General features: G+C 47.5%; 1 protein-coding gene across 1 annotated transcript; it reads left to right on the top strand.

Annotated features, from left to right (window-relative positions):
• Positions 1-754: 754 nt before the first annotated feature.
• On the top strand, positions 755-20583 carry PRPH2 (peripherin 2). Its single transcript, XM_003403911.4, has 3 exons — positions 755-2569; positions 12465-12711; positions 20180-20583. The coding sequence occupies exons 1-3, from the start codon at positions 1989-1991 to the stop codon at positions 20390-20392; spliced, it is 1041 nt and encodes a 346-aa protein (XP_003403959.1). The 5' UTR covers positions 755-1988; the 3' UTR covers positions 20393-20583.
• Positions 20584-21047: the final 464 nt, after the last annotated feature.

The raw sequence follows: 21047 nt of genomic DNA, 5'->3' as shown, positions 1-21047 counted from the left end.
CATATATACATGCGTACATACCCATCCGTCCATCCGTCCGTCCATCCATCCATCTACCCATCCATCGGTCCACCCATGTGTCTACCTTGCACTTTCCCTTGAAAGGCATCTATAAAAATGGTGTAGGGGAGGTGTCTGACTGCCTCCGACCCCACAAAGGGGAAGGAGAACCAAGATCCCTATAGGAGACTGGAACCGCCCCATAGGGTTTCCGAAGAGCTGCAGGTGGATTCAAACTGTCGACCTTTTGGTTAGCAGCCAAGCTTTCAACCACTGCGCAAGGCTGACCCCCGTGAGGTGGAGGCCAGACAAGCCTCCTCTCTCTGCCATCTCTACTAGTTCTGACACCAACTGTCCCTCCCCCAGCACTCTCTACTAGATTTGATAGTTCATTGCAATGGCCACACAGAACTCAAAGACCTTACTCATGATTATGGGGTTTATTATAAGGGAAGTAATAGTTACAATTCAGGCTCAAGAACACTCAGGATACAGTTCTTCCATCGGGATAGCCTCTCCCCAGCTGTGCTCACAGGCATGCCTCTCCCTGGCCCTCAGTCTCTGCCCAAAGGCACTCAGCTTTCTTTCTCCATGGGCTGGGAAGCCCAAAGGGCAGTCTCTTGCTGCTGGGTCTCTGTTGTTGGGTCTCTCCTTCCTTTTTGGTGGGCTCCTCCTCTCTGCTCTGGAATTGGCTCTCTTTTAAGGCAAAAGTGACCAATCCCCTTGGTAGGCCACAATTACCCTATCACATAATCACTTTGGTGGGAGTTACAAGACCATAGCTAAAAAGGCCAAACACAAAAGTAATTAATCCACAGTAGCATCTTAGTTTTATATGTTCATTCTTTCATTTGATATATATTGAGTGCCTGTCCTTGGCCTGGCGCTAGGCTGAGTGCCATGGGGATACCAAGAGATACCTTAAAGAAGCCAATGTCTCAGATTTCTTGAGACCAACTCTTCATTATTCTTGACTAATTACGCTTCACTATCCCCTGTAATAAGGAGTGCTGGTGGCACAGTGGTTAAATGCTCGGCTGTTAACGGAAAGGTCAGTGGTTTGAACCTACCAGCTGCTCCATGGGAGAAAGATGTGGCAGTCTGCTACCGTAAAGGTTACAGCCTTGGAAACTCTATGAGGCAGTTCTGCTCTGTCCTATAAGGGTCACTATCAGTTGGAATCAACTTGGCGGCAATGGGTATGCCCTGTGATGAGTCCCTGGGTGGCCCAAACGGCAAAGTCCTTGACTACTAGCTGAAAGGTTGGTGGTTCAAACTCACCCAGAGGCACCTCAGAAGACAGGCCTGGCAACCTGCCTGTTGCAAAGGTCACAGCCTTGAAAACTGTATGGAGCATTCTACTGTGCATACTTGGGTCACCATCAATCAGAATCTACTTGACAGCAACTAATACCAACAGGATGCTCTGTAATGGGAGATGTGGGTGAGAGGGAGCTGTGGGCAAGATAGGACATTCTGAAGGAGCTAGGCCTGGAAACTTGCTTCTGGGGAGACACATGACCTGACCCAGACCTTCAGGATAAAGCCCTTCTGGCCAGTCTCCCCCATTTTGCTCCTGACTCTCCCAGCTGAATGCAGAGCTTTTTCTGCAGTGTGTATGTGGAGGCTCCTTTTGGCCATGTTTTGAGGCTGGCAGGGCTTTATCTAATGGGATGAACCTGGCTAAGGAGATTAGCAAGATGTCTTATGGATCCCACTTTTAATCTGCAATGTTCAGCTTGTTGGCTGGGAAAGGAGCTGCAGAAACGACGCCAAGCACTAGCCCCTGCGTGAACTGTGACTCTGCCTCCACGCCTGGGTTAGTGGGGGTCTCAGGCTAGGGGGAGCTCAACATGGGCAGCCCCTGGAGCTGCTGCCTTCAGCCGCCTGCACCCTTCCCAAGGCCCTGAATCATCAGCCTCTGAGCTCATTAAAGTCAGGAGTGCAAGGTTGGTTGTGGGAGGCTACCGGGACTGCACCCTGCAAGCATGGCGCTCCTGAAAGTCAAATTTGACCAGAAGAAGCGGGTCAAGTTGGCCCAAGGGCTTTGGCTCATGAACTGGCTGTCTGTGTTGGCTGGTATCATCATCTTCAGCCTTGGGCTGTTCCTGAAGATTGAACTCCGGAAGAGGAGCGATGTGATGAATAATTCAGAGAGCCATTTTGTGCCCAACTCCTTGATAGGAGTGGGGGTGCTGTCCTGTGTCTTCAACTCTCTGGCTGGCAAGATCTGCTATGATGCCCTGGACCCTGCCAAGTACGCCAAGTGGAAGCCCTTGCTGAAGCCATACCTGGCCATCTGTGTCCTCTTCAACATTGCCCTCTTCCTTGTGGCCCTTTGCTGCTTTCTGATGCGAGGCTCGCTGGAGAGCACCCTGGCTCATGGGCTCAAGAACGGCATGAAGTATTACCGGGACACCGATACCCCCGGCAGGTGCTTCATGAAGAAGACCATCGACATGCTGCAGATTGAGTTCAAATGCTGTGGCAACAATGGCTTTAGGGACTGGTTTGAGATTCAGTGGATCAGCAACCGCTACCTGGACTTTTCCTCCAAAGAAGTCAAAGAGTGAGTGGCTTCCAGCCCCAGGGTCAGAGCTCTATGGGAACACAGAGGTTCAGGCCTCTGACCCGCCTCTATCCAGGGCCTTTTCCTCCCCAATGGGCTCTGTGTGTACTACTTATTACTGCATATGTGAGTGTATAATCAGGTTGAACAAGAAGCCCTGGTGGTCCAGTGGTTAAGTGCTCAGCTGCTAACCAAAAGGTTGGTGGTTCAAACCCACCAGCTGCTCCACGGGAGAAAAGACTTGGTGATCTGCTGCTATAAAGATTACAGCCTAGGAAACCCTCTGGGGCAGTTTTACTCTGTCCTACAGAGTCACTATGAGTCAGAATCGACTCAGTGGCTCACAACAACAACAACAACAAAATTAGGTCGAACTATGTGGAATAGCCAATATTCTATCGTTTTTGACTTACAAAAATGGCAACTTCCTATGGTTGGTGGGAATAAGATAGCAAATTATATAACTTGCTTGGATAGAAGTCCCCAGGGAGGAAGACCTGGCCAGGAATGTATGTCTGCATCGTGAAGTAGGGACGGTATTATTCCAAGGTCACATACCCTGAGACATTATTTGGCTTCACGTCTCATTTACTCGGGTAGATTGATTCAGTCCCAGAAGCTTAAATTTCTCAATTAACTACCTGTTTTCCAATCATTCGACCCTGAACACCCACTCCCAGGGTGTTTGTCCTCACATATGGTGGAGAAAACAGAGAACAGGGCAATCAGGACATCTAGGCTGTAGTTAATTAGCTGTATGACCTTGGGCAAGTCCCTCTGGGCCTTCCTTTGTTGTTGTTATCGTTGTGTGGCATTTGTCCATTTGATTCCAATTCATAGCGACCCTATAGGACAAAGAAGAACTACCCCATAGGATTTCCCAGGCTTTAGGGGACAGATCACCATCCTTCACCCGTGTATTAAACGAAGGCGCTGGAATGGGTGATCTTATAGGTCACCTTCCAGCTCTGTTCAGAGCCTGGCATATGTAGTAGGTTCTCATTATGTGCCTGCTGATATTTACTTCTTAAATCATGATAGTGCAGCACGATGACATGTTTCTAGAGTATTCTTGGTGTATGTGAAAACCACATCCTGTGATGGGATGTAAGGACATGTTAGCGAGAAAGCAGAATCTCATCTTCTGTGTTAGAGACACCTGCCTGTGTACTGTTATTCCCAGTGGGCCACCATCATGGGTCACCCTCACCTCTTCTCTCTGTCCAGCTCTACCTATACCCGGGCTGAAGCTGGCAGTTCAGCTCTGCTCCCCAGAGTGTTTTTTCCTCTGAGTGAAGTTGGCAAGTCCAAGGGAGACTTGAACTCAGGACCTTGGGCACCAGTAACAGGGCGTGCTTAAAGCCCAGACAACACTAATGAACCCCAGGTGGCTAGCTAAGCTGCACCTTAAATGGAAGGGAATTCAGATTCTAGGTCATCACTTGGGACTTTGTGGATGCGGATTACTGCTAGTCTGCTACAAATCCCATTCAAGGAGAGGGTTGTACATCACTCTGGCCTTCCTAGATGACAGGTCCACAGGGGCAGCACAAGGTGGCCTGCCCCCAGGAGGGAGGAGCAGAATTCCTAGAGCTGGGGGCAGAGGCTGATAGTGGAAGCGGCGTTTGTGAGCGGAAGAGAAGGGGCTTTTCACCTTTTCCTCTGCCATTTTCCTTGATTGTCTTCTGCATAGAGAAAGTCCTTGGAGGGACTTACAAAATCTCCCTGTAATCCTCAAATCCTCTTCTGTCCCAAAGCAGAGAAATTCTCCAGGTTGCTCCACTCCCAATGGTCAGTTTCTCTAGATTTGCCGGGAAACATTTAGCTTGATCAAGACTGCCATGTTGTCCCATATTGACTTGTTGGTGCGAAATTATCCTAACTCCACTGACTTGAAAAAAAAGTTTCTCTATAGGGACAAGGAGAGAAAAGAAAACAGGAAAGGAAATTCAAGGCAGATTCTCATCCACAACTAATCCATTGATTTAATTTTCCACATTTCAGCCTAGTCTTGCTAACATTCACATGACAACACAGTGTAACCATAAAAAAAAAAAACCATAGTATGAATAAATTGAGTGCTTCGTTTTATAATTTAATAGTGTTACATTTGCATACTGTTCAAACTGATCATATGTAATGGTTGCATAATATTCGAAGGAGCTCCAGTGACACAGTGGTTAAGCACTCAGCTGCTCAGCGAAAGGTTGGTGGTTGGAACTCACCAGCAGAGAGGCACGGGAGAAAAGACCTGGGTATCTGCTCCCATAAAGATTACAGCCTAGGAAACCCTATGGGGCAGCTTTACTCTGTCCTGTAGGGTTGATAGGAGTCAGAATCAACTTGCCAGCATACAACAACAATAATATTCCACTGAATGACTGTATCAGTCTATGCTTAGCCCTGTCCCTTAGGTAGCCGCTTAGGTTGTTCTTATTTACCTTCTGACATCTTTGTGACTTTTGCCTTCTTTCTCTTTCTACCACCACCCTCTCGGCCTGTATTATTTCCCTAGATTAAATTTCCAGGAAGAAAATGTGTGTTCTCTTTTTGTAGAACTAAAATCCCTGTCTCCTTTCCAAAACCTCCAGGGATTGAGGTCCCTTGTTGGTGTCTCCCATGCTGCCAAGGGCTACGTAGCCCGAGAGGGTTGCTCTGGGGTCCCCTTCGCAGAGAGAGGGTCACATCATCATTTCCTAAACTTATAAATGAATGGTCTGTGGACAGTGCCCGTGAGGGATGTGAGGCCCTGGAGTTGTGTCCAGGAAGCGTCATGGAGTTAGTTGGCTTTGCCTGAAGGGTGGCACCTGGGACCAGTGCCCAGCACGGCCCTTTTTGTTTTGTAGAAACAATGAACAAATGAATGAATGATCACAGGAATGAATGAGAGAATGTGGCCTGCCACTTCACCCCACACAGGAACACTAAAAAAAATTTTTTTCTGTTCACATCTTGACTGCTTAATTTAGGAGTGTTATATAAGTTTATGCAACAAAACTGGCTCACCAAAATCATCCTCTGAAAAACATAAAGTACACTTGTTTTTGTGAGATGACCAAATCCAAAACACGTTGTTACTGAGTCGATTCTGACTCATAGCGACCAGATAGGACAAAGTAGAACTGTCCCCTAGAGTTTCCAAGGAGTGGCTGGCTGGTGGATTCAAACTGCCAACCTTCTGATTAGCAGCCGAGTTCTTCAGGGTCTTCTTGGCAGCACCTTAAGGGCTAGGGTCCTGAGGCATAAGATGGCTGAGTAGCTGGGGAGGGTCTAGCAGGAAGGCAGGAGAAGAGGGTACTGTTACCATTCACCTTGGAGTCCACTTCAACTCATGGTGACCTTGTATGTGTCCAGAGGGTTTTCAGTGGCTAATTTTTGGGAAGTAGATCACCAGGCCTTTCTTCTGAGGTGCCTCTGGGTGGACTTGAACCTCCAACCTTTTGGTTAGCAGCTGAATGTGTTAACTATTTGCATACCCAGGGACTTCTATTATTCACCACCAAGGTATTTATTTATTTATTTTTTAATTGTGCTTTAAGTGAAAGTTTACAGCTCAAGTTAGTTTCTCATACAAAAATTTATATACACGTTGTTCTGTGACCCTGGTTGCTCTCTCTATAATGTGACAGCACACTCCTCCTTTCCTTCCCGGATTTCCCGTGTTTCATTCAACCAGCTCCTGTCCCTTTCTGCCTTCTCATCTCACCTCTGGACAGGAGCTGCCCATTTAGTCTCATGTATTTACTTGACCTAAGAAGCACACTCTTCACGAGTATCATTTTTATGTCTTATGGTCCACTATAATCTTTGTCTCAAGAGTTGGCTTCAGGAATGATGATTTTAGTTCTGGGTTAACAGAAAGTCCGGGGACCATGTCTGCCAGGGTTCCTCCAGTCTCAGTCAGACCAATAAGCCTGGTCTTTTTACTAGAATTTGAGTTCTGCACCCTGCTTTTCTCCTGCTCCATGATGGACTCTCTGCTGTGTTCCCTGTCAGGGCAGTCATTGGTTGTAGTCAGGCACCATCTAGTTCTTCCGGTCACAGGCTGACGGAGTCTCTAGTTTATGTGGCCCTTTCTGTATCTTCGGCCAATATTTTCCTTGTGTCTTTAGTGTTCTTCATTCTCCTTTGCTACAGGTCAGTGGGGACCAACTGGCGCATCTTAGATGGCAGCTTGCTAGCTTTTAAGACCGCAGATGCCACTCACCACAGTGGGATGCAGAACGTTTTCTTAATAAATTTTGTCATGCCAATTGCCCTAGATGTCCCCTGAAACCATGGTCCCCAGACCTCCGCCTCTGCTACTCTGTGCCTTGAAGTGTTTTGTTGTATTCAGGAAACTTCTTAGCTTTTGGTTTAGTCCAATTGTGTTGACTTCCCCTGTATTGTGTGTTGTCTTTCCCTTCACCTAATATAATTCTTGTCTACTATCTAGTTAGTGAATACCCATCTCCCTCCCTCCCCACCCTCATAACCATCAAAGAATGTTTTCTTCTGTGTTTAAATGTTTTCTTGAGTTCTTATAATAGTGGTCTCATATAATATTTGTCCTTTTTTAACTGACTAATTTCACTCAGCATAATGCCTTCCAGGTTCATCCATGTTATGAAATGTTTCGCAGATTCGTTGTTGTTCTTTATTGTTGCACAGTATATGCCATAATTTGTTTATCCCTTCGTCTGTTGGTAGGCACCTAGGTGGTTTCCATCTTTTTGCTATTGTGAACAGTGCTGCATTGAACATGGGTGTGCATATATTTATTCATCACCACCAAGATTTTTTTTTTTTTTTAAATAATTCCCTTCTCCTTTTTCCTTCTTACTTCCCCCACTGAATTTGGAGGAGTCAGTAAAAAGTCTGGGGTGAACCCCACTCTTTTCCTGGACCCCAGGACTACGGGAGGTGATCCTGTAGCCATGAGCTGATTAGTGGGTGGATAGTCTGGAGAAGATTCCCACAGTCCTCAAGCGTCGCTGGTACCGGGCAGGCAGGCGTGGGCAGGGTTCTGGTGCTTGCGGCTGTGCCCCGGCATATCGTTTTCCAGAGGGTTTCCCTGAGGCATTCTGTTCACATGAAGGATGAACACAGCTAGCTGCTGGGGTAGAGAAAGTCGAGGTCCTCACCCTCTAGCTTTCCAGTGCAGTTCCTGAGAGGAGGGCTGGGTTCTCTCACTCTGCCTGCGTTCCCAGGGCCTGCCCCTGGTATGCCCCCTCCCTTCTAGGGTGTCCTAGGAAACTTAGAGATTTGTAGCCTGGGAAACACTCCCTGATATAAATACCCAGCTCACCACCTAAGATCTCTGCTGCCTAGCTTTATCTTAAGAGGGTGAGTGGGACCTTAATCTATGGTTGGAAGGAGGGCAAGCACTGAGTAAACAAGCTGATGCTTCTGGGGTAGGGCTGGTTCCAGAGGTGTGGAACCCTGAGAGGTCCCAGGCTGGGGTCACTCACAGGCAGCCCGACCTCCACCAAGTCAGCCTGCGTCCTCCAGGCTGACCCAGGCCCTGCCCTCAGGGAGCCCCATTCTGAAGAGAAATAAAGCCCTGCCCTCAGGGAGCCCCAGTCTGAAGGGAGACACAGCCTTGCCCTAAGGGAGCCCCAGTCTGAGGGGAGACACAACCCTGCCCTGTGGAGACCAGCAAGACAGCTTGTCCACTGGGGGTCAGCAAGGTGAGATGAGGAGATGGATGCTGTCTGGGAGGCCAGCCTGCCGACTGAGGGCCACCCAGTGCTTCTGCTGGCCTCAGCCCACACGACTGCAGGTGTAGTGTATATGAGGCAGATCTGCAAACTTTACCCCAAATTAGGGACACCTGGAGATGCATAGCGAGGTGATGGTGGCCAGGAAAGGGCTGCTGGTACAGGGGAAGGAACTCACACTTTCCCAGGAAGTTTAGAAAAAGCCAACATGCAGGAAGGACCTGAGAGGGGGGACATGCATGGGATGTCCATGGATGGGATGTCCAACTGCTGCAGGCTGGGTGGGGTCTGAGGCTTGGGGCCAGGCCCTGCCCGCTTTGGGCCTCACTTCCTCCTCTGTAGAAGCATCTGGTAGTTTTTGAGGTCCTGTCCAGCTCTTACACTGAATGGCTCTAAGGGGGGAACCCACTGCAGCAAACCCCTTGCGGTTGAGTTGATTCCGATTCGTAGCTACTCTATAGGACAGAGTAGAACTGCCCCATAGGGTTTCCAAGGAGCGGCTAGTGGATTTGAACTGCTGACTTTTTGGTTAGCAGCTGAGCTCTTAACCACTAAGGCACGAGGGCTCCCTAAGGGAGGAGGAGTTAACATTTTCTGAGGGTCAACCAGGTACCAAGCCTGATGTCCCCAAGACCCCTGTATTCATCCTGCCTCACACAGCTCAGAGAGGTTAACTTCTGTGGCTCACAAATGCAGATGTAGGACTCAAAGCTCTGCTCTCTACTATATCCATTCTCTGTGTGGGGACACAAACGGGTCACCTGGGACGTTGTGCTGGAGAGTGAGGGCTCAAGGGACAGCCCGCAAGCCAGGAAGAGGGACAGACAGCTCTGAGTTTGGGGGCCCCCAGCCTTGAGGAGTATGTGTTGGGCTTAGCTGTGTGGTGGGAAGGAGCACTTCAGAGACTACGGTTTGCTTAGTGGTACCCTCTCACAGGGAAGAGGAGCCCCAATCTGATGGCCCCTCCAACACCCTCCAGCCTGCCCTTTGCCCTGCAGAAGGCCCCCCAGGCAGCACTTACCCAGGGCCCTACCTGGCTGGACCCTGAGCGAGGGGCTCCTGAGCCAGAGCTGAGTGGGCTAATCAGGGGACAGGCACAAGCTTTAGTACTAGTTACTCCCTCCCCAGCCTATGTTTAACAGCACCCCGTGTGCCAGGCAGTGAGCTCTGTGCTGGGATACACCGACAACATCAGACATGGTCGTCGCCTTGAGAAGCTGATGGTTCAGCCTCCACAGTTCTTATGGTGACCACTGCCAGTGCTGGATGGGTCTGTCCTGTTTTCACAACTGGATTGTGAGCTCTCTCTCTGCAGCAAGAGTCAGCCTTCACTCATGAATAATAATAATAACCAAAAAAAAAAAAAAAAGCCCTAGTTGCTGATTCATGGAGAAGCTGTGTGTGTCAGAGTAGAACCATGCTCTACAGGCTTTTCAATGGGTGATTTTTCAGAAGTAGATTGCCAGGCTTTTCTTCTGAGGAGCTTCTGGGTGGATTTGAAGCTGTAACCTCTTGGTTAGCAGCCAAGCACGTTAACCATTTGTGCCACCCAGAGAGACTCTGAGTAACAATAGTAGTTCATGCTTATTGCACACCTACCAGGTATTGCACTCTTCTAAGCATTTTTACATGTATTGTTTCACCGACTCCTCGTGTCAACCGTGTTTTACATATAAGGAAGCTGAGGCCTGGAGAGGTTAAGGAATGTGTCCAGAGGGGCAGAGCTGGTTTGTGGTAGAGCCAGAGCCAAACCCAGTGGTCCTGCCCTCATCACCGTCCTGTATGCTCATGCCACTCAGGGCCACCTGTCCTCCAGGATGTGGGTCCTGTCCACAAAGTAGAGGTCAGGGGCTACAGGGGGTATGGAAGTAGTGTTGCCATAACCCAGGTGAGGGTTGTTTCAGAATCAAGGAGGCCACCTTGTCCAGCCTTTCTGGAGTCCTAATAGCACTGGAGATCAACAGATAGTTCACAGAAAATGAGCCAGAAACGGCTCTTAAACATATCAAAAGGCAGCTCCTGTCCGGAGGTGGGATGAGAAGGCAGAAAGGGACAGGAGCTGACTGAATGGACACGGGAAATCCAGGGTGGAAAGGAGTGTGCTGTCACATTATGGGGAGAGCAACTAGGGTCATATAACAATGTGGCTATAAATTTTGGTATGAGAAACTAACTTGAACTGTAAACTTTCACTTACAGATTAAAAAAAATTAAAAAAATATCAAAAGATGCTCAGCCTCACTTGCAATAAGAAAAATGGGAATTAAAACAACCTGGAGGTAACATTTTTCATCTGCCAGGTTGGCAAAGATTAAAAGTTGGGCAGGACCATGTGTTGGTGCAGCCGTGGGGGGCAGGCTTTCTCAGGCACAGCTGGCAGGGGTGCAATCACGCAACGCCCAGGGGGAGAAATCTGACAAGTTCACAGATGAAACCACCCTCTGATGCAGGGATGCCTCTTCGAGAAATTTACCTTCTAGATATACTCACACATCTGCAAAATGACCTAGGTGCCATGTTTGCACGAACAGGAGATTGGGCAAAATCCACATGTCCATCAGTGGTTAGAGCCCACAGCCCATCCACACAACGGAGTGTCACGAAGCTCTTTAGAGAAACCAAGGACGCTCTCCAAGGGTGGAAATGAAAAAAATCTCTGAGACATTTCTAAGGGAAAAAAGAGAGGTTCAAGACAGCATTATATAATCTTACCATGTGGGTTAAACTAACAGACAAGCAAACACACCCTGGAAGAATGAGAATATCTGTAGAATCCGTGTTTGCTTGTCTGTGTTGGCTGAGCTGGCCACAGTGGTTTGCCCCCAGTGAGGGGACCTGGGGGACAGGAAGGAGAGGGCGACTCTTTGTATTCAAGAGATTTTATTTAGATGCTAAACACTGATATCTTTTTAAAGAGTATAGTTGCCATTTCGATTATCATCGTAGAAAATAATTTCCACTTTAAACAATAACATGCTTTCTCTTCTTGTGCTGTAAAGGTCAGCTGTGATTATGTATTGCATTGTTCATGTGAAACTTAAAAAAAAAAAAAAAAAAACTTTACCGGAGATGGCATGCACACAGTAAAACGCACAGGTTCTCAGTGCACAGCTTGATGACGTTTTACAAAGATGCCTGTGTGACCCCACTAAGGTCAGGAGAGAACACAGCCAGTTCGCTGACAGGAAAGGAGACTTTTCCCTGAGACTTCTGACCCCATGAGGTGTATGGTGTGCTGTAAACATAGAAACTAGAAATACAAAAGTTATGCTGGGAGCCCTGCCGGCCACCCTGAGTTCTCCTGTAGTACCTGGACAGCTGAGGGTGCAGGCCACATCCTTCCTGCAGGTGAGCACGGGGCTCCCACGTGGCTGGGGGCAGAGTTCACCATGGAAGGTGAGCACCTGAGGGCAAGGACTGTGCTTGCCTTGCTTGCGTATCCATCCCTAATCAGTTGCTATGGAGTTAACTCTGACTCATGACGACCTCATGTGTGTCAGAGTAGAACTGTGCTCTATCGGATTTTCAACGGCTGATATTTCAGAAGTAGATTGCCAGGCCTTTCTTCCGAGGTGCCTCAGGGTGGACTGGAACCTCCAACTTTTCAGTTAGCAGCTGAGAGGGCATGTTAACCATTTGCACCAGCAAGGGACTCCTCTCCATCCCAGCCCCTGAGTGAGCCCTGGATCAGAGCAGGCCTTCTGGAACGTATTCTGGAGCAGAGCTGATCTGGCCAGAGGGGTCTTGGTCACCAGTGACCTGTGACGGGGGATAAGGCTGGAGAGGGGCTGGGGGCTCAAGTCTGACAGTCACAGCACCTGGTAAGGACTCTCCCATTTCTGTGCTTCCTTCCCATTTCACCTCTCTCACCCCTGCCTGAGGCTTACCAGCCTGGCACGGGAGCCTGGCAGCACTCAGTGTAGGTGAGAGAATTCCTATGCGCCCGTTCACTGGCTTCATTTGGCACCGGTCTCTCCCCTCTAGAACATAAGCTCCAGGAAGGCAGGGGCGTTGGCTGAGTGTCCACTGCTCTATCCTCAGTGCCTAGAAAGTGGCTGGCACATAGGAGGCATACAGAGAATATTTATTGTGTGAGCGAATGAACGAATATGCTTGGCTTCGAGGTAGGGGCTGGAGGAACTGACCCCTGGTGAGAAGTCTGGAAGCCTGTTTCAGGCTGTCTGTTTCTCCTCCAGTCGCGTCAAGAGCAACGTGGATGGGCGGTACCTAGTGGATGGTGTTCCCTTCAGCTGCTGCAACCCCAGCTCGCCACGGCCCTGCATCCAGTACCAGTTGACCAACAACTCGGCGCACTACAGCTACGACCACCAGACTGAGGAGCTCAACCTGTGGGTGCGTGGCTGCAGGGACGCCCTACTGAGCTACTACAGCAGCCTCATGAACTCCATGGGTGCTGCTGTGCTCCTCGTCTGGCTCTTCGAGGTGGGTCTGGGCCAGCGGAGGCACGAGGACAGAGGGTACCACCTTCCCCCTTTGGGCTTAACTGGGTGGATGCAGGCTGGAGAGCATCTCTCCCTCCTCAGAGCCAGCCTCAGTCTGGCCGCGGTTCAGATGGGCTGGGCTTGAATCCCAGTGTCTCTACTCTTTTTTATTTTTCCCTACCTCTTAGAATAAAGTCTACTGAGGTGAAATTCATATAACATTAAACTGTTGTTGTCATTAGTTGCATTGAGTTGGCTCTGACTCATGGCGACCCCATGTGTGCAAGTAGAATTGAGCTCCCTAAGGTTTTCAAGGCTGTGACCTTTCAGAAACATCGCCAGGCCTGTCTTCTGAGGCACCTGTGGGTGGATTCGAACTGTCAACCTTTGAGCTAGTAGTTGAGTGCTTAACTGTTTGCATCACGCAGGGGCTGCTAACATTAAACTAACTGTTTCAAAATAACAATTCAGTGGCATTTAGCACTCCCCAGCATTGTGCAACCACCACCTCTGTCTTGTTCCAGAACATTTTCATCACCCTAAAAGGAAACTCCTACCCATTAAGCAGTTACCCCCCACCTCTCCCCCATTCCCCAGCCCTTGACAACTACCAGTCTGCCTTCCATCTCTATGGATCCACCTATTGTAGACATTTCATACAAACGGGATCAGACAAGAGTGACCTTTTGTCTTAGCATAATGTTTTGAAGGTTCGCCCAGTGCCTCCACTTTTTGATTCTGAGGTCTTGGCAAAACTTCCATGTCCTATGGAGATAACACACAGCCCTTAGCTTTGGGGACTCTTAGGTGGCAACGGGAGATGATATGAACATTGGGGGTGGTCAGGAAGTGGGAGCTATTTGGATTTGTGCTTCTCTGGAGATGGCAGTCATCATTTACTTGTTATTCTAATTCTTTGTGGGTTCATCTTATCTCATTTGTGAGAACCAGAAGGCCCATAGCTTCATTCCTGTCTGTAGCTACAGGGCTTGGAAGGTAGCAAACCCTCAGCCTCCGTGCACATCTGTTAAATTCATTAATTTGTTGAAGAGCTATTTCTTAAATCCCTACAGTGTGCCAAACACTGTCCTAGGTGTTGAACGAGAGAGTGTGTTAGTGGGTGGTAGACCAAGATGGTGGGGCCCTGGTGGCACAGTGGTTAAGAGCTTGGTTGCTAACCAAAAGGTCGGCAGTTTGAATCTACCATCTGGTCCTTGGAAACCCTATGGGGCAGTTCTACCCCGTCTTATAGGGTTGCTATGGGTCAGGAATCAACTCGATGGCAATGGGATTTTTTTTAGACCAAGGTGACACAGAAGATGACTCAGGGGCACCTATTTGAGCTAATCTAGACTCCAGAATAAAAGTGTATAAAACAAGAAACATTAGGTGGGGAAGCTTTTTCCTTTAGAGAAGGTTTCCTGGAAGGTTTCTTTAAGTAAGTTGATTTCTTACAACGAGTTGCCTTCGAGTCAAATGGTGACCCCATGTGTGTCAGAGTAGAACTGTGCTCCACAGGGCTTTCAATGGCTGATTTTGTTTTTTTAAAATTGTACTTTAGATGAAGGTTTACAGAACAAACTAGTTTCCCATCAAACAGTACACACATTGTTCTATGACATTGGTTAACAACCCCACCACATGTCAATACTCTCCCTTCTTAACCCTGGGTTCCCTATTACCAGCTTTCCTGTTCCCTACTTCCTTCAAATCCCTGACCCAGGGCTGGTGTGCTCCTTTAGTCTGTTTTGTTGCATGGGCTTGTTCAATCTTTAGATGAAGGGTGAACCTCAGGAGTGACTTCATTACTGAGTATGTCCAGGGGCCGTACTCTCAGGGTTTCTCCAGTCTCTGTCAGGCCAGGAAGCCTGGTCTTTCTTTTTGAGTTAGAATTTTGTTCTATATTTTTCTCCAGCTCTGTCCGGGACCCTCTATTGTGATTCCTGTCAGAGCAGTCAATGGTGGTAGCCAGGCACCATCTAGTTTTACCGGACTCAGCCTGGCGGAGGCCGTGGTAGATGTGGTCCATTGGTCCTTTGGACTAATCTTTCCCTTGTTTCTTTAGTTTCCTTCATTCTTCCTTGCTCCCAAAGGGGTGAGACCAGTGGAGTATCCTAGATGGCTGCTTGCAGGCTTTTAAGACCCCAGATGCTTCTCACCAAAATAGACTGTAGAACATATTCTTTATAAACTATGTTATGCCAATTGAGCTAGATGTTCAATGGCTGATTTTTTTTGAAGTAAGGTCACTAGACCTTTCTTTTGAGGCATCTCTGGGCTGACTCGAACTCCAACCTTTTGGGTTAACTGTTTACACCACCCACGGACTCCAGCACTCTGTAGAAATTCACATTCTGTAGTTGTGCTCTCAGCTGAGATACACGTATTCTAACTCATCACATAAAACTAGAGGGTGACTGTGTTCTAGAAAGGCTTCTTCAGTGTTGAAGCAAAAGGCACATTCAGTGACGATGTATTGGTCTTTGGCTCACTGAGGCAGAGCTTTGGGATGAGTGGGTAGAACAAGGAGAGAAGCGCATGGCTAGAAAGTTAGGAGGTAGCGTCTCCTGAAAATCCATGAAAAGAAGCCTAAAAGGCTAATGGAAGTCAGTGGGCAAACGGGGTTCCATTTACACTCACCTCTACAGGAACCTAGTAAGATGAGGCAGGAGCTCTGGTGGCACAAAGGTTACGCACTTGGCTGCTAACTGGAAGAAGGTTGGTGGTTTGAACCTACCAGCTGCTTTGCGAGAGAAAAGAACTGATGATCTGCTCCCATAAAGATCACAGTCTATGGGGGCAGTTCTACTCTGTCCTATAGGGTTGCTATGAGTTGGAATCCTTTCGATCTCACACAACAGTGAGATAAGGACCAGCTCACTGAGAACAGCAATTTGAATGCCCTTGACTTTTATTCAAGATCTTTTAGTGGGCAGACCTTTGTGATGGGCACAAAGGTAACTGGGCTAACAACAGAATTCCTGGACCTGAGCCTTGTCTTCCTGGGCGTCACAATCTGGTTAGAGGATGAAATCTAACTTATTAACGAAAAGGAGGGCCATTGTCAAATGCAAAATTCATAGTGTAGCAGGCCTCTTTCAGGAAAGCAGGAGGGGGATCAGAGTGGGCACATTCACACCAAGAGGACTTCCTGGAGGAGGCAACCTTTTCCACTTTAAAAATATTTTATTACACTTTCAATGGACACTTGTTACGTGTCATGAGTCAGTTCCAACTCATAGCAACCCTGGGTACAACAGAAAGAAACATTGCCCAGTCCCAAACCATCCTCACAATCATTGCTATGTTTGAGCCCATTGTAGCAGCCCTGTGTCAGTCCATCTCCTTGAGGGTCTTCTACTTTTTCGTCTACCTTCTACTTTACCAAGCATGATGTCCTTCTTCAGGGACACATCTAAATGATGTGAGACGAAGTCTTATCATCCTTGTTCCTAATGAGCATTTTGACTGTACTTCTTCCAAGATAGATTTGTTCGTTCTTCTGGCAGTCCATAGTATATTCAGTATTCTTCCTCAACACCATGATTCAAAGGCATGAGTTCTTCTTCAGTCTTCTTTATTCATTGTCCAGCTTTTGTATGCAGATGAGGTGCGCCTTAGTCCTCAAAATGGCATCTTTACTTTTTAACGCTTTAAGGAGGTCTTTTGCAGCAGATTAGCCCAATGCAATATGTCGTTTGGTTCCTTGACTGCTGCTTCCATGGTGTTGATTGTGGATTCAAGTAAAATGAAACCCTTGACAACTTCTATCTTTTCTCCATTTATCATGATGTTGCTTCTTGGTCCAGTTGTGAGGCTTTTTCTTTTCTTTACTCTGAGATGTAATGCATACTGAAGGCTGTGTGGTCTTTGATCTTATCAGTAAGTTCTTCAAATCCCCTGCTTTCAACACACAAGGTTGTATCATCTGCATATCACAGGTTGTTAATGAGTCTTCCTCCAATCCTGATGTCACATTCTTCTTCATATAGTCCACCTTCTCAGATTATTTGCTCAGTATACAGACTGAATAAGTATGGTGAAAGGATACACCCCTGACGCACACCTTTCCTGATTTTTAAACAACGCAGGATCCCTTTGCTCTGTTCAAATGACTGCCTCTTGATCTAAGTACAGGTTCCTCATGAGCACAACTAAGTGTTCTTGACTGCTTTGGAATTCCCATTCTTCACCTTATCCAGAATTTATTATGATCCACACAGTCGAATGCTTTTACACAGCCAGTAAAACACAGGTAAACATCTTTCTGGCATTCTCTGCTTTCAGCCAAGATCTATCTGACATCAGCAATGATATCCCTCATTCCACACCCTCTCCTGAGTCCGGCTTGAATTTCTGACAGTTACCTGTTGATGTACGGCTGTAACCATTTTTGAACTATCTTCAGGAAAATTTTACTTGGATGGGATGCTAATGATATTGTTTGATACTTTCCACATTCTGTTGCATCATCTTTCTTTAGAATGGGCACAAATATGGGTCCCTTATAGTCGGTTGGGCAGGTAGCTGTCTTCCAAATTCCTTTTTTTTTTTTTTTTACTGTTCTTTAGATGAAGGTTTACAGAGCAAATTAGTGTCTCATTAAACAATTAATACACATATTGTTTTGTGACACTGGTTTTCAAGCCTGTGACATGTCAACACTCCTCCCTTCTCGAACTTGGGTTTCCCATTTCTATTAGTCTAGCTTTCCTGTCCCCTCCTGCCTTCTCATCTTTGCTCCTGAGCTGGTGTGCCGATTTAGTCTCATACCCATGGTTGAGCTATGTGTATTATTGTTTGTTTTATGGCCTGTCTAATCTTGGCTAAAGGGTGAACCTCAGGAGTAACTTCAGTACTGAGTTAAAAGGGCCTCTGGGGCCATACTCTTGGGGTTCTCCAGTCTCTGTCAGGTCAGTAAGTTTAGTCTTTTTTGTGAGTTTGAATTTTGTTCTATATTTTTCTCCAACTCTGTCCGGGACCCTCTATTGTGATCCCTATCAGAGCAGTCAGTGGTAGTAGCCAGGTACCATCTAGTTGTGCTGGACTCAGTCTGGCGGAGGCTGTGGTAGTTGTGGTCCACGAGCCCTTTGGACTAATCTTTCCCTTGTATCTTTGGTTTTTTTCATTCTCTCTCCAAACAGGGTGGAACCGGTGGAGTGTCTTAGATGGCTACTCACAAGCTTTTAAGACCCAAGATGCTCCTCACCCAAATAGGATGTAGAACATTTTCTTTATAAACTATGGTATGCCAATTGAGCTGGATGTCCCCTGAAAGCATTGTGCCCAGCCCTTAGTCCCGTAATTTGTTTCCTCAGGGAATTTGGATGTGTCTATGGAGCTTCTATGACTTTGCCTTGGTCAAGTTGTGCTAACTTCCCCGGTATTGTGTACTGTCTTATTCTTCATCAAAGTTACCACTTACCTATTGCAGGTCCTTTTTCTTAGTCTTAGTCTGGAAGCTCCACTGAAACTTGTCCACCATGGGTGACCCTGCTTGTATTTGAAATACTGGTGGCATAGCTTCCAGCATCACAGCAACTCACAAGCTACCACAGTATGACAGTGATAGGATAATATCCAGATGAGTGGTGGTCAATGGATAATAATAATAAATCTTTATCAGTTACTGGTGTCATCTACTATCATAATTATAAATTGTCCCAGAGCATTCATTCAACAGATACTTACTGAGGCCCCACCACTAGCTGATGCTATTCTAGGTGCTGGGATATTGGGTGACCAAGACTGGCAAGGCCCACCCTTGCCCTCAGGGAATAGATGCTCTCCTTTAGCAGGCCTGTTCTTCTCACAGTTTGCTGTATCATAAAAGGAGAAGGATAAGAGAGCAAACAGGAAATATAAGTAGAAACAAGTGGTTAACAGATTATGTAATTAGAAAAGTGAAAGCAATACTTACCAAGCTGAATACTAACAAACTACAGCTAACACATCAGCCCCTACCGTGCACCAGGCACTGAGCAGGTCACACATGCTGAAGTATCACAGCACCCATGCGAGGCAGGCACCGTTTCTTCTGAACATCTACAAACCAGAGGAATAAAGGTGTTTGGTTTTTTTAGTCACATGGTTGGTTGAGTGCCAGAGCTGGGATTTGAGCCCAGGAATTCTGATACCACTATCTGTCCCACAGTGACTACTGGTGAACAAACCCAAATGATCCATTACTAGCATCCATTCCGTCATTCATCTGTCCATCACTGGACTAATCAAAATAATGAAAGTAAAGGGAGACCACTCATATACTGTTTGGAGAAAAGGAGGTGACTTTTAATTCAGTCCAACAGTTACTGAACATCTGATATGTGCAAAGCAATGTGCTAGGAATTTGGGCCCAATACTGTGGGAGCAAGGCACTAATGCACACGGACGGTGAGAGCCCAGGGTGAGGGGAGGGGAGATGTGCAGCAGGAAGGACATTGAGGGATGAGGCTGAATTAAACCCATTGCCGGACGAGTTGATTCCGACTCATAGTGACCCTGTAGGACAGAGTAGGAGAACTGCCCCATAGGGTTTTCAAGGCTGTAATCTTTATGGAAACAGATTGCCACATCTTTCTCCTGCAGAGTGGCTCGTGGGTTCGAACTGCAGACCTTTTGTTAGCAACTGAGCACTTAACCACTGTGCACCTGGGCTCCTTGAGGCTGAATTAGGCAGGTGAATACAGAGAGGAAAATGTTCTAGGCAGAGAGAACAGCAAATGGTAAAGACCTGGAGGGAAGAAAGGGTGGTGTGTGGGAGGAATCCAAAGAAGCCCAGGGTGGTGGCTGGAAAGAGGAGAATGGAGATGAGCTTGGAGAAGGGCAGGTATCTTGAACACTGAGGCCAGGGTGGGTGGAGCAGGCCTTCACTAACCCCGACTCAACAGTGCTTGCCTTATTTTAAGGGCCCCAGGGAGGTACAAAGGAGCCCTGGTCGTGCAATGGTTAAGCACTCAGCTGCTAATTGAAAGGTCAGCAGTTCGAAGCCACCAGCCACTCCATAGAAGAAAGATGTGGCAGTCTGCTTCTGTAAAGATGACAGACTTCGAAACCTTATGGGGGCAGTTCTACTCTGTCCTACAGTGTTGCTGTGAGTTGGAACTGACTCGATGGCAATGGGTTTGGTTTGGTTTAGGGAGATACAGGGAATTCTTAGGTGGTACAAGTGGTTAACATGTTCAGCTGGTAACCAAAAGGTTGAAGGTTCGAATTCACCCAGATGTGCCTCAGAAGAAAGGGCTCACTATCTATTTCTAAAAAATCAGCCATTGAAAACCCTATGAAGCACAATTTTGGTAGTAAATATTAGCTGGAGTTGGGGATCCTGTGGTACACACTGTTGAATGGAATTGACCAATGGCAACTGGTTGGGGAGGATAGTCCAGTGGTTTCCATGGTTTCCGAATGGCCCCAATCACCAGCTACTCCTCTCTGCTCTCCTGTAAGTCTCCTCTTCTCCCCACTAGGTGACCATAACGATCGGGCTGCGTTACCTGCACACAGCGCTGGAAAGCGTGTCGAACCCCGAGGACCCAGAGTGCGAGAGTGAGGGCTGGCTGCTGGAGAAGAGTGTGCAGGAGACGTGGAAGGCCTTCCTTGAGAGCTTGAAGAAGCTGGGCAAGAGCAACCAGGTGGATGCCCAGGGCGAGGATGCGGGCCAGGCCCCAGAGGCTGGCTGAAGGTCCAGAGTCCCCACCCCTCCTGAACACTGAGAAGTAGTGGACTTCAAGAAACGTGATCCCCCCTCGCCCAACTCTGAAAGTCTGAATCTCCCGAGGAGGGCACCATCTTCCAGAGACTCTTCTTGATGGTGGGATTTAAAGTTTAGGGTCTCTGGAAACATTTGGTGAACATCTGTTGAATGATTGACTCAAAATGCAAATAAATGAGCCCCTACTCTGGTCCACTGCCCTAGCATATGCCCTCGTGGTACACTTAGGGGAGTACCTCCATTTTTTCCCACATTTGGGGCCTCTCAACGGATGACCACACCTAGCACAAGTCTGTCTCCAAAGCACAAGAATTCAGTTCCACCCCGAGGCTACTGGCCATACCTGAGGGCTGCTTCCCTTTTGTTTGCCTGTTATGAGCTCAAAGTTGCTTCACACAATGTCCAAAGCATCACTTGGAGTCTGAAAAATGTACTGGCCATGTTGTCACTTTTTTTTTGAATGCCAAGAATAACAGGTCGGCCATTTTGTTTGTTTAGAGGTGGGAGGTGGGGGACAGTGATACTCTTCTAAGAGTAATGGACTCTTCAAAAGCATTGAGGGCTCAAAACAGGAATTCTTCAACCATGGGGCAAGAAAACTTTAAGACAGGGGATTATTTCTC

The sequence above is a fragment of the Loxodonta africana genome, chromosome 1 (genome assembly GCF_030014295.1).
Source record: "Loxodonta africana isolate mLoxAfr1 chromosome 1, mLoxAfr1.hap2, whole genome shotgun sequence".
Classification (NCBI taxonomy): Eukaryota; Metazoa; Chordata; class Mammalia; order Proboscidea; family Elephantidae; genus Loxodonta; species Loxodonta africana.
This window is presented reverse-complemented; position numbering and strand designations above follow the sequence as displayed.

Excerpts from the sequence above, each read along its gene's own strand:
- PRPH2 (XM_003403911.4), top strand. The coding sequence starts at position 1,989 with ATGGCGCTCCTGAAAGTCAAATTTGACCAGAAGAAGCGGGTCAAGTTG. Across the intron at positions 2,570-12,464 it reads TCCTCCAAAGAAGTCAAAGA|TCGCGTCAAGAGCAACGTGG; the intron begins GTGAGTGGCTTC and ends TTTCTCCTCCAG. Across the intron at positions 12,712-20,179 it reads TCCTCGTCTGGCTCTTCGAG|GTGACCATAACGATCGGGCT; the intron begins GTGGGTCTGGGC and ends TCTCCCCACTAG.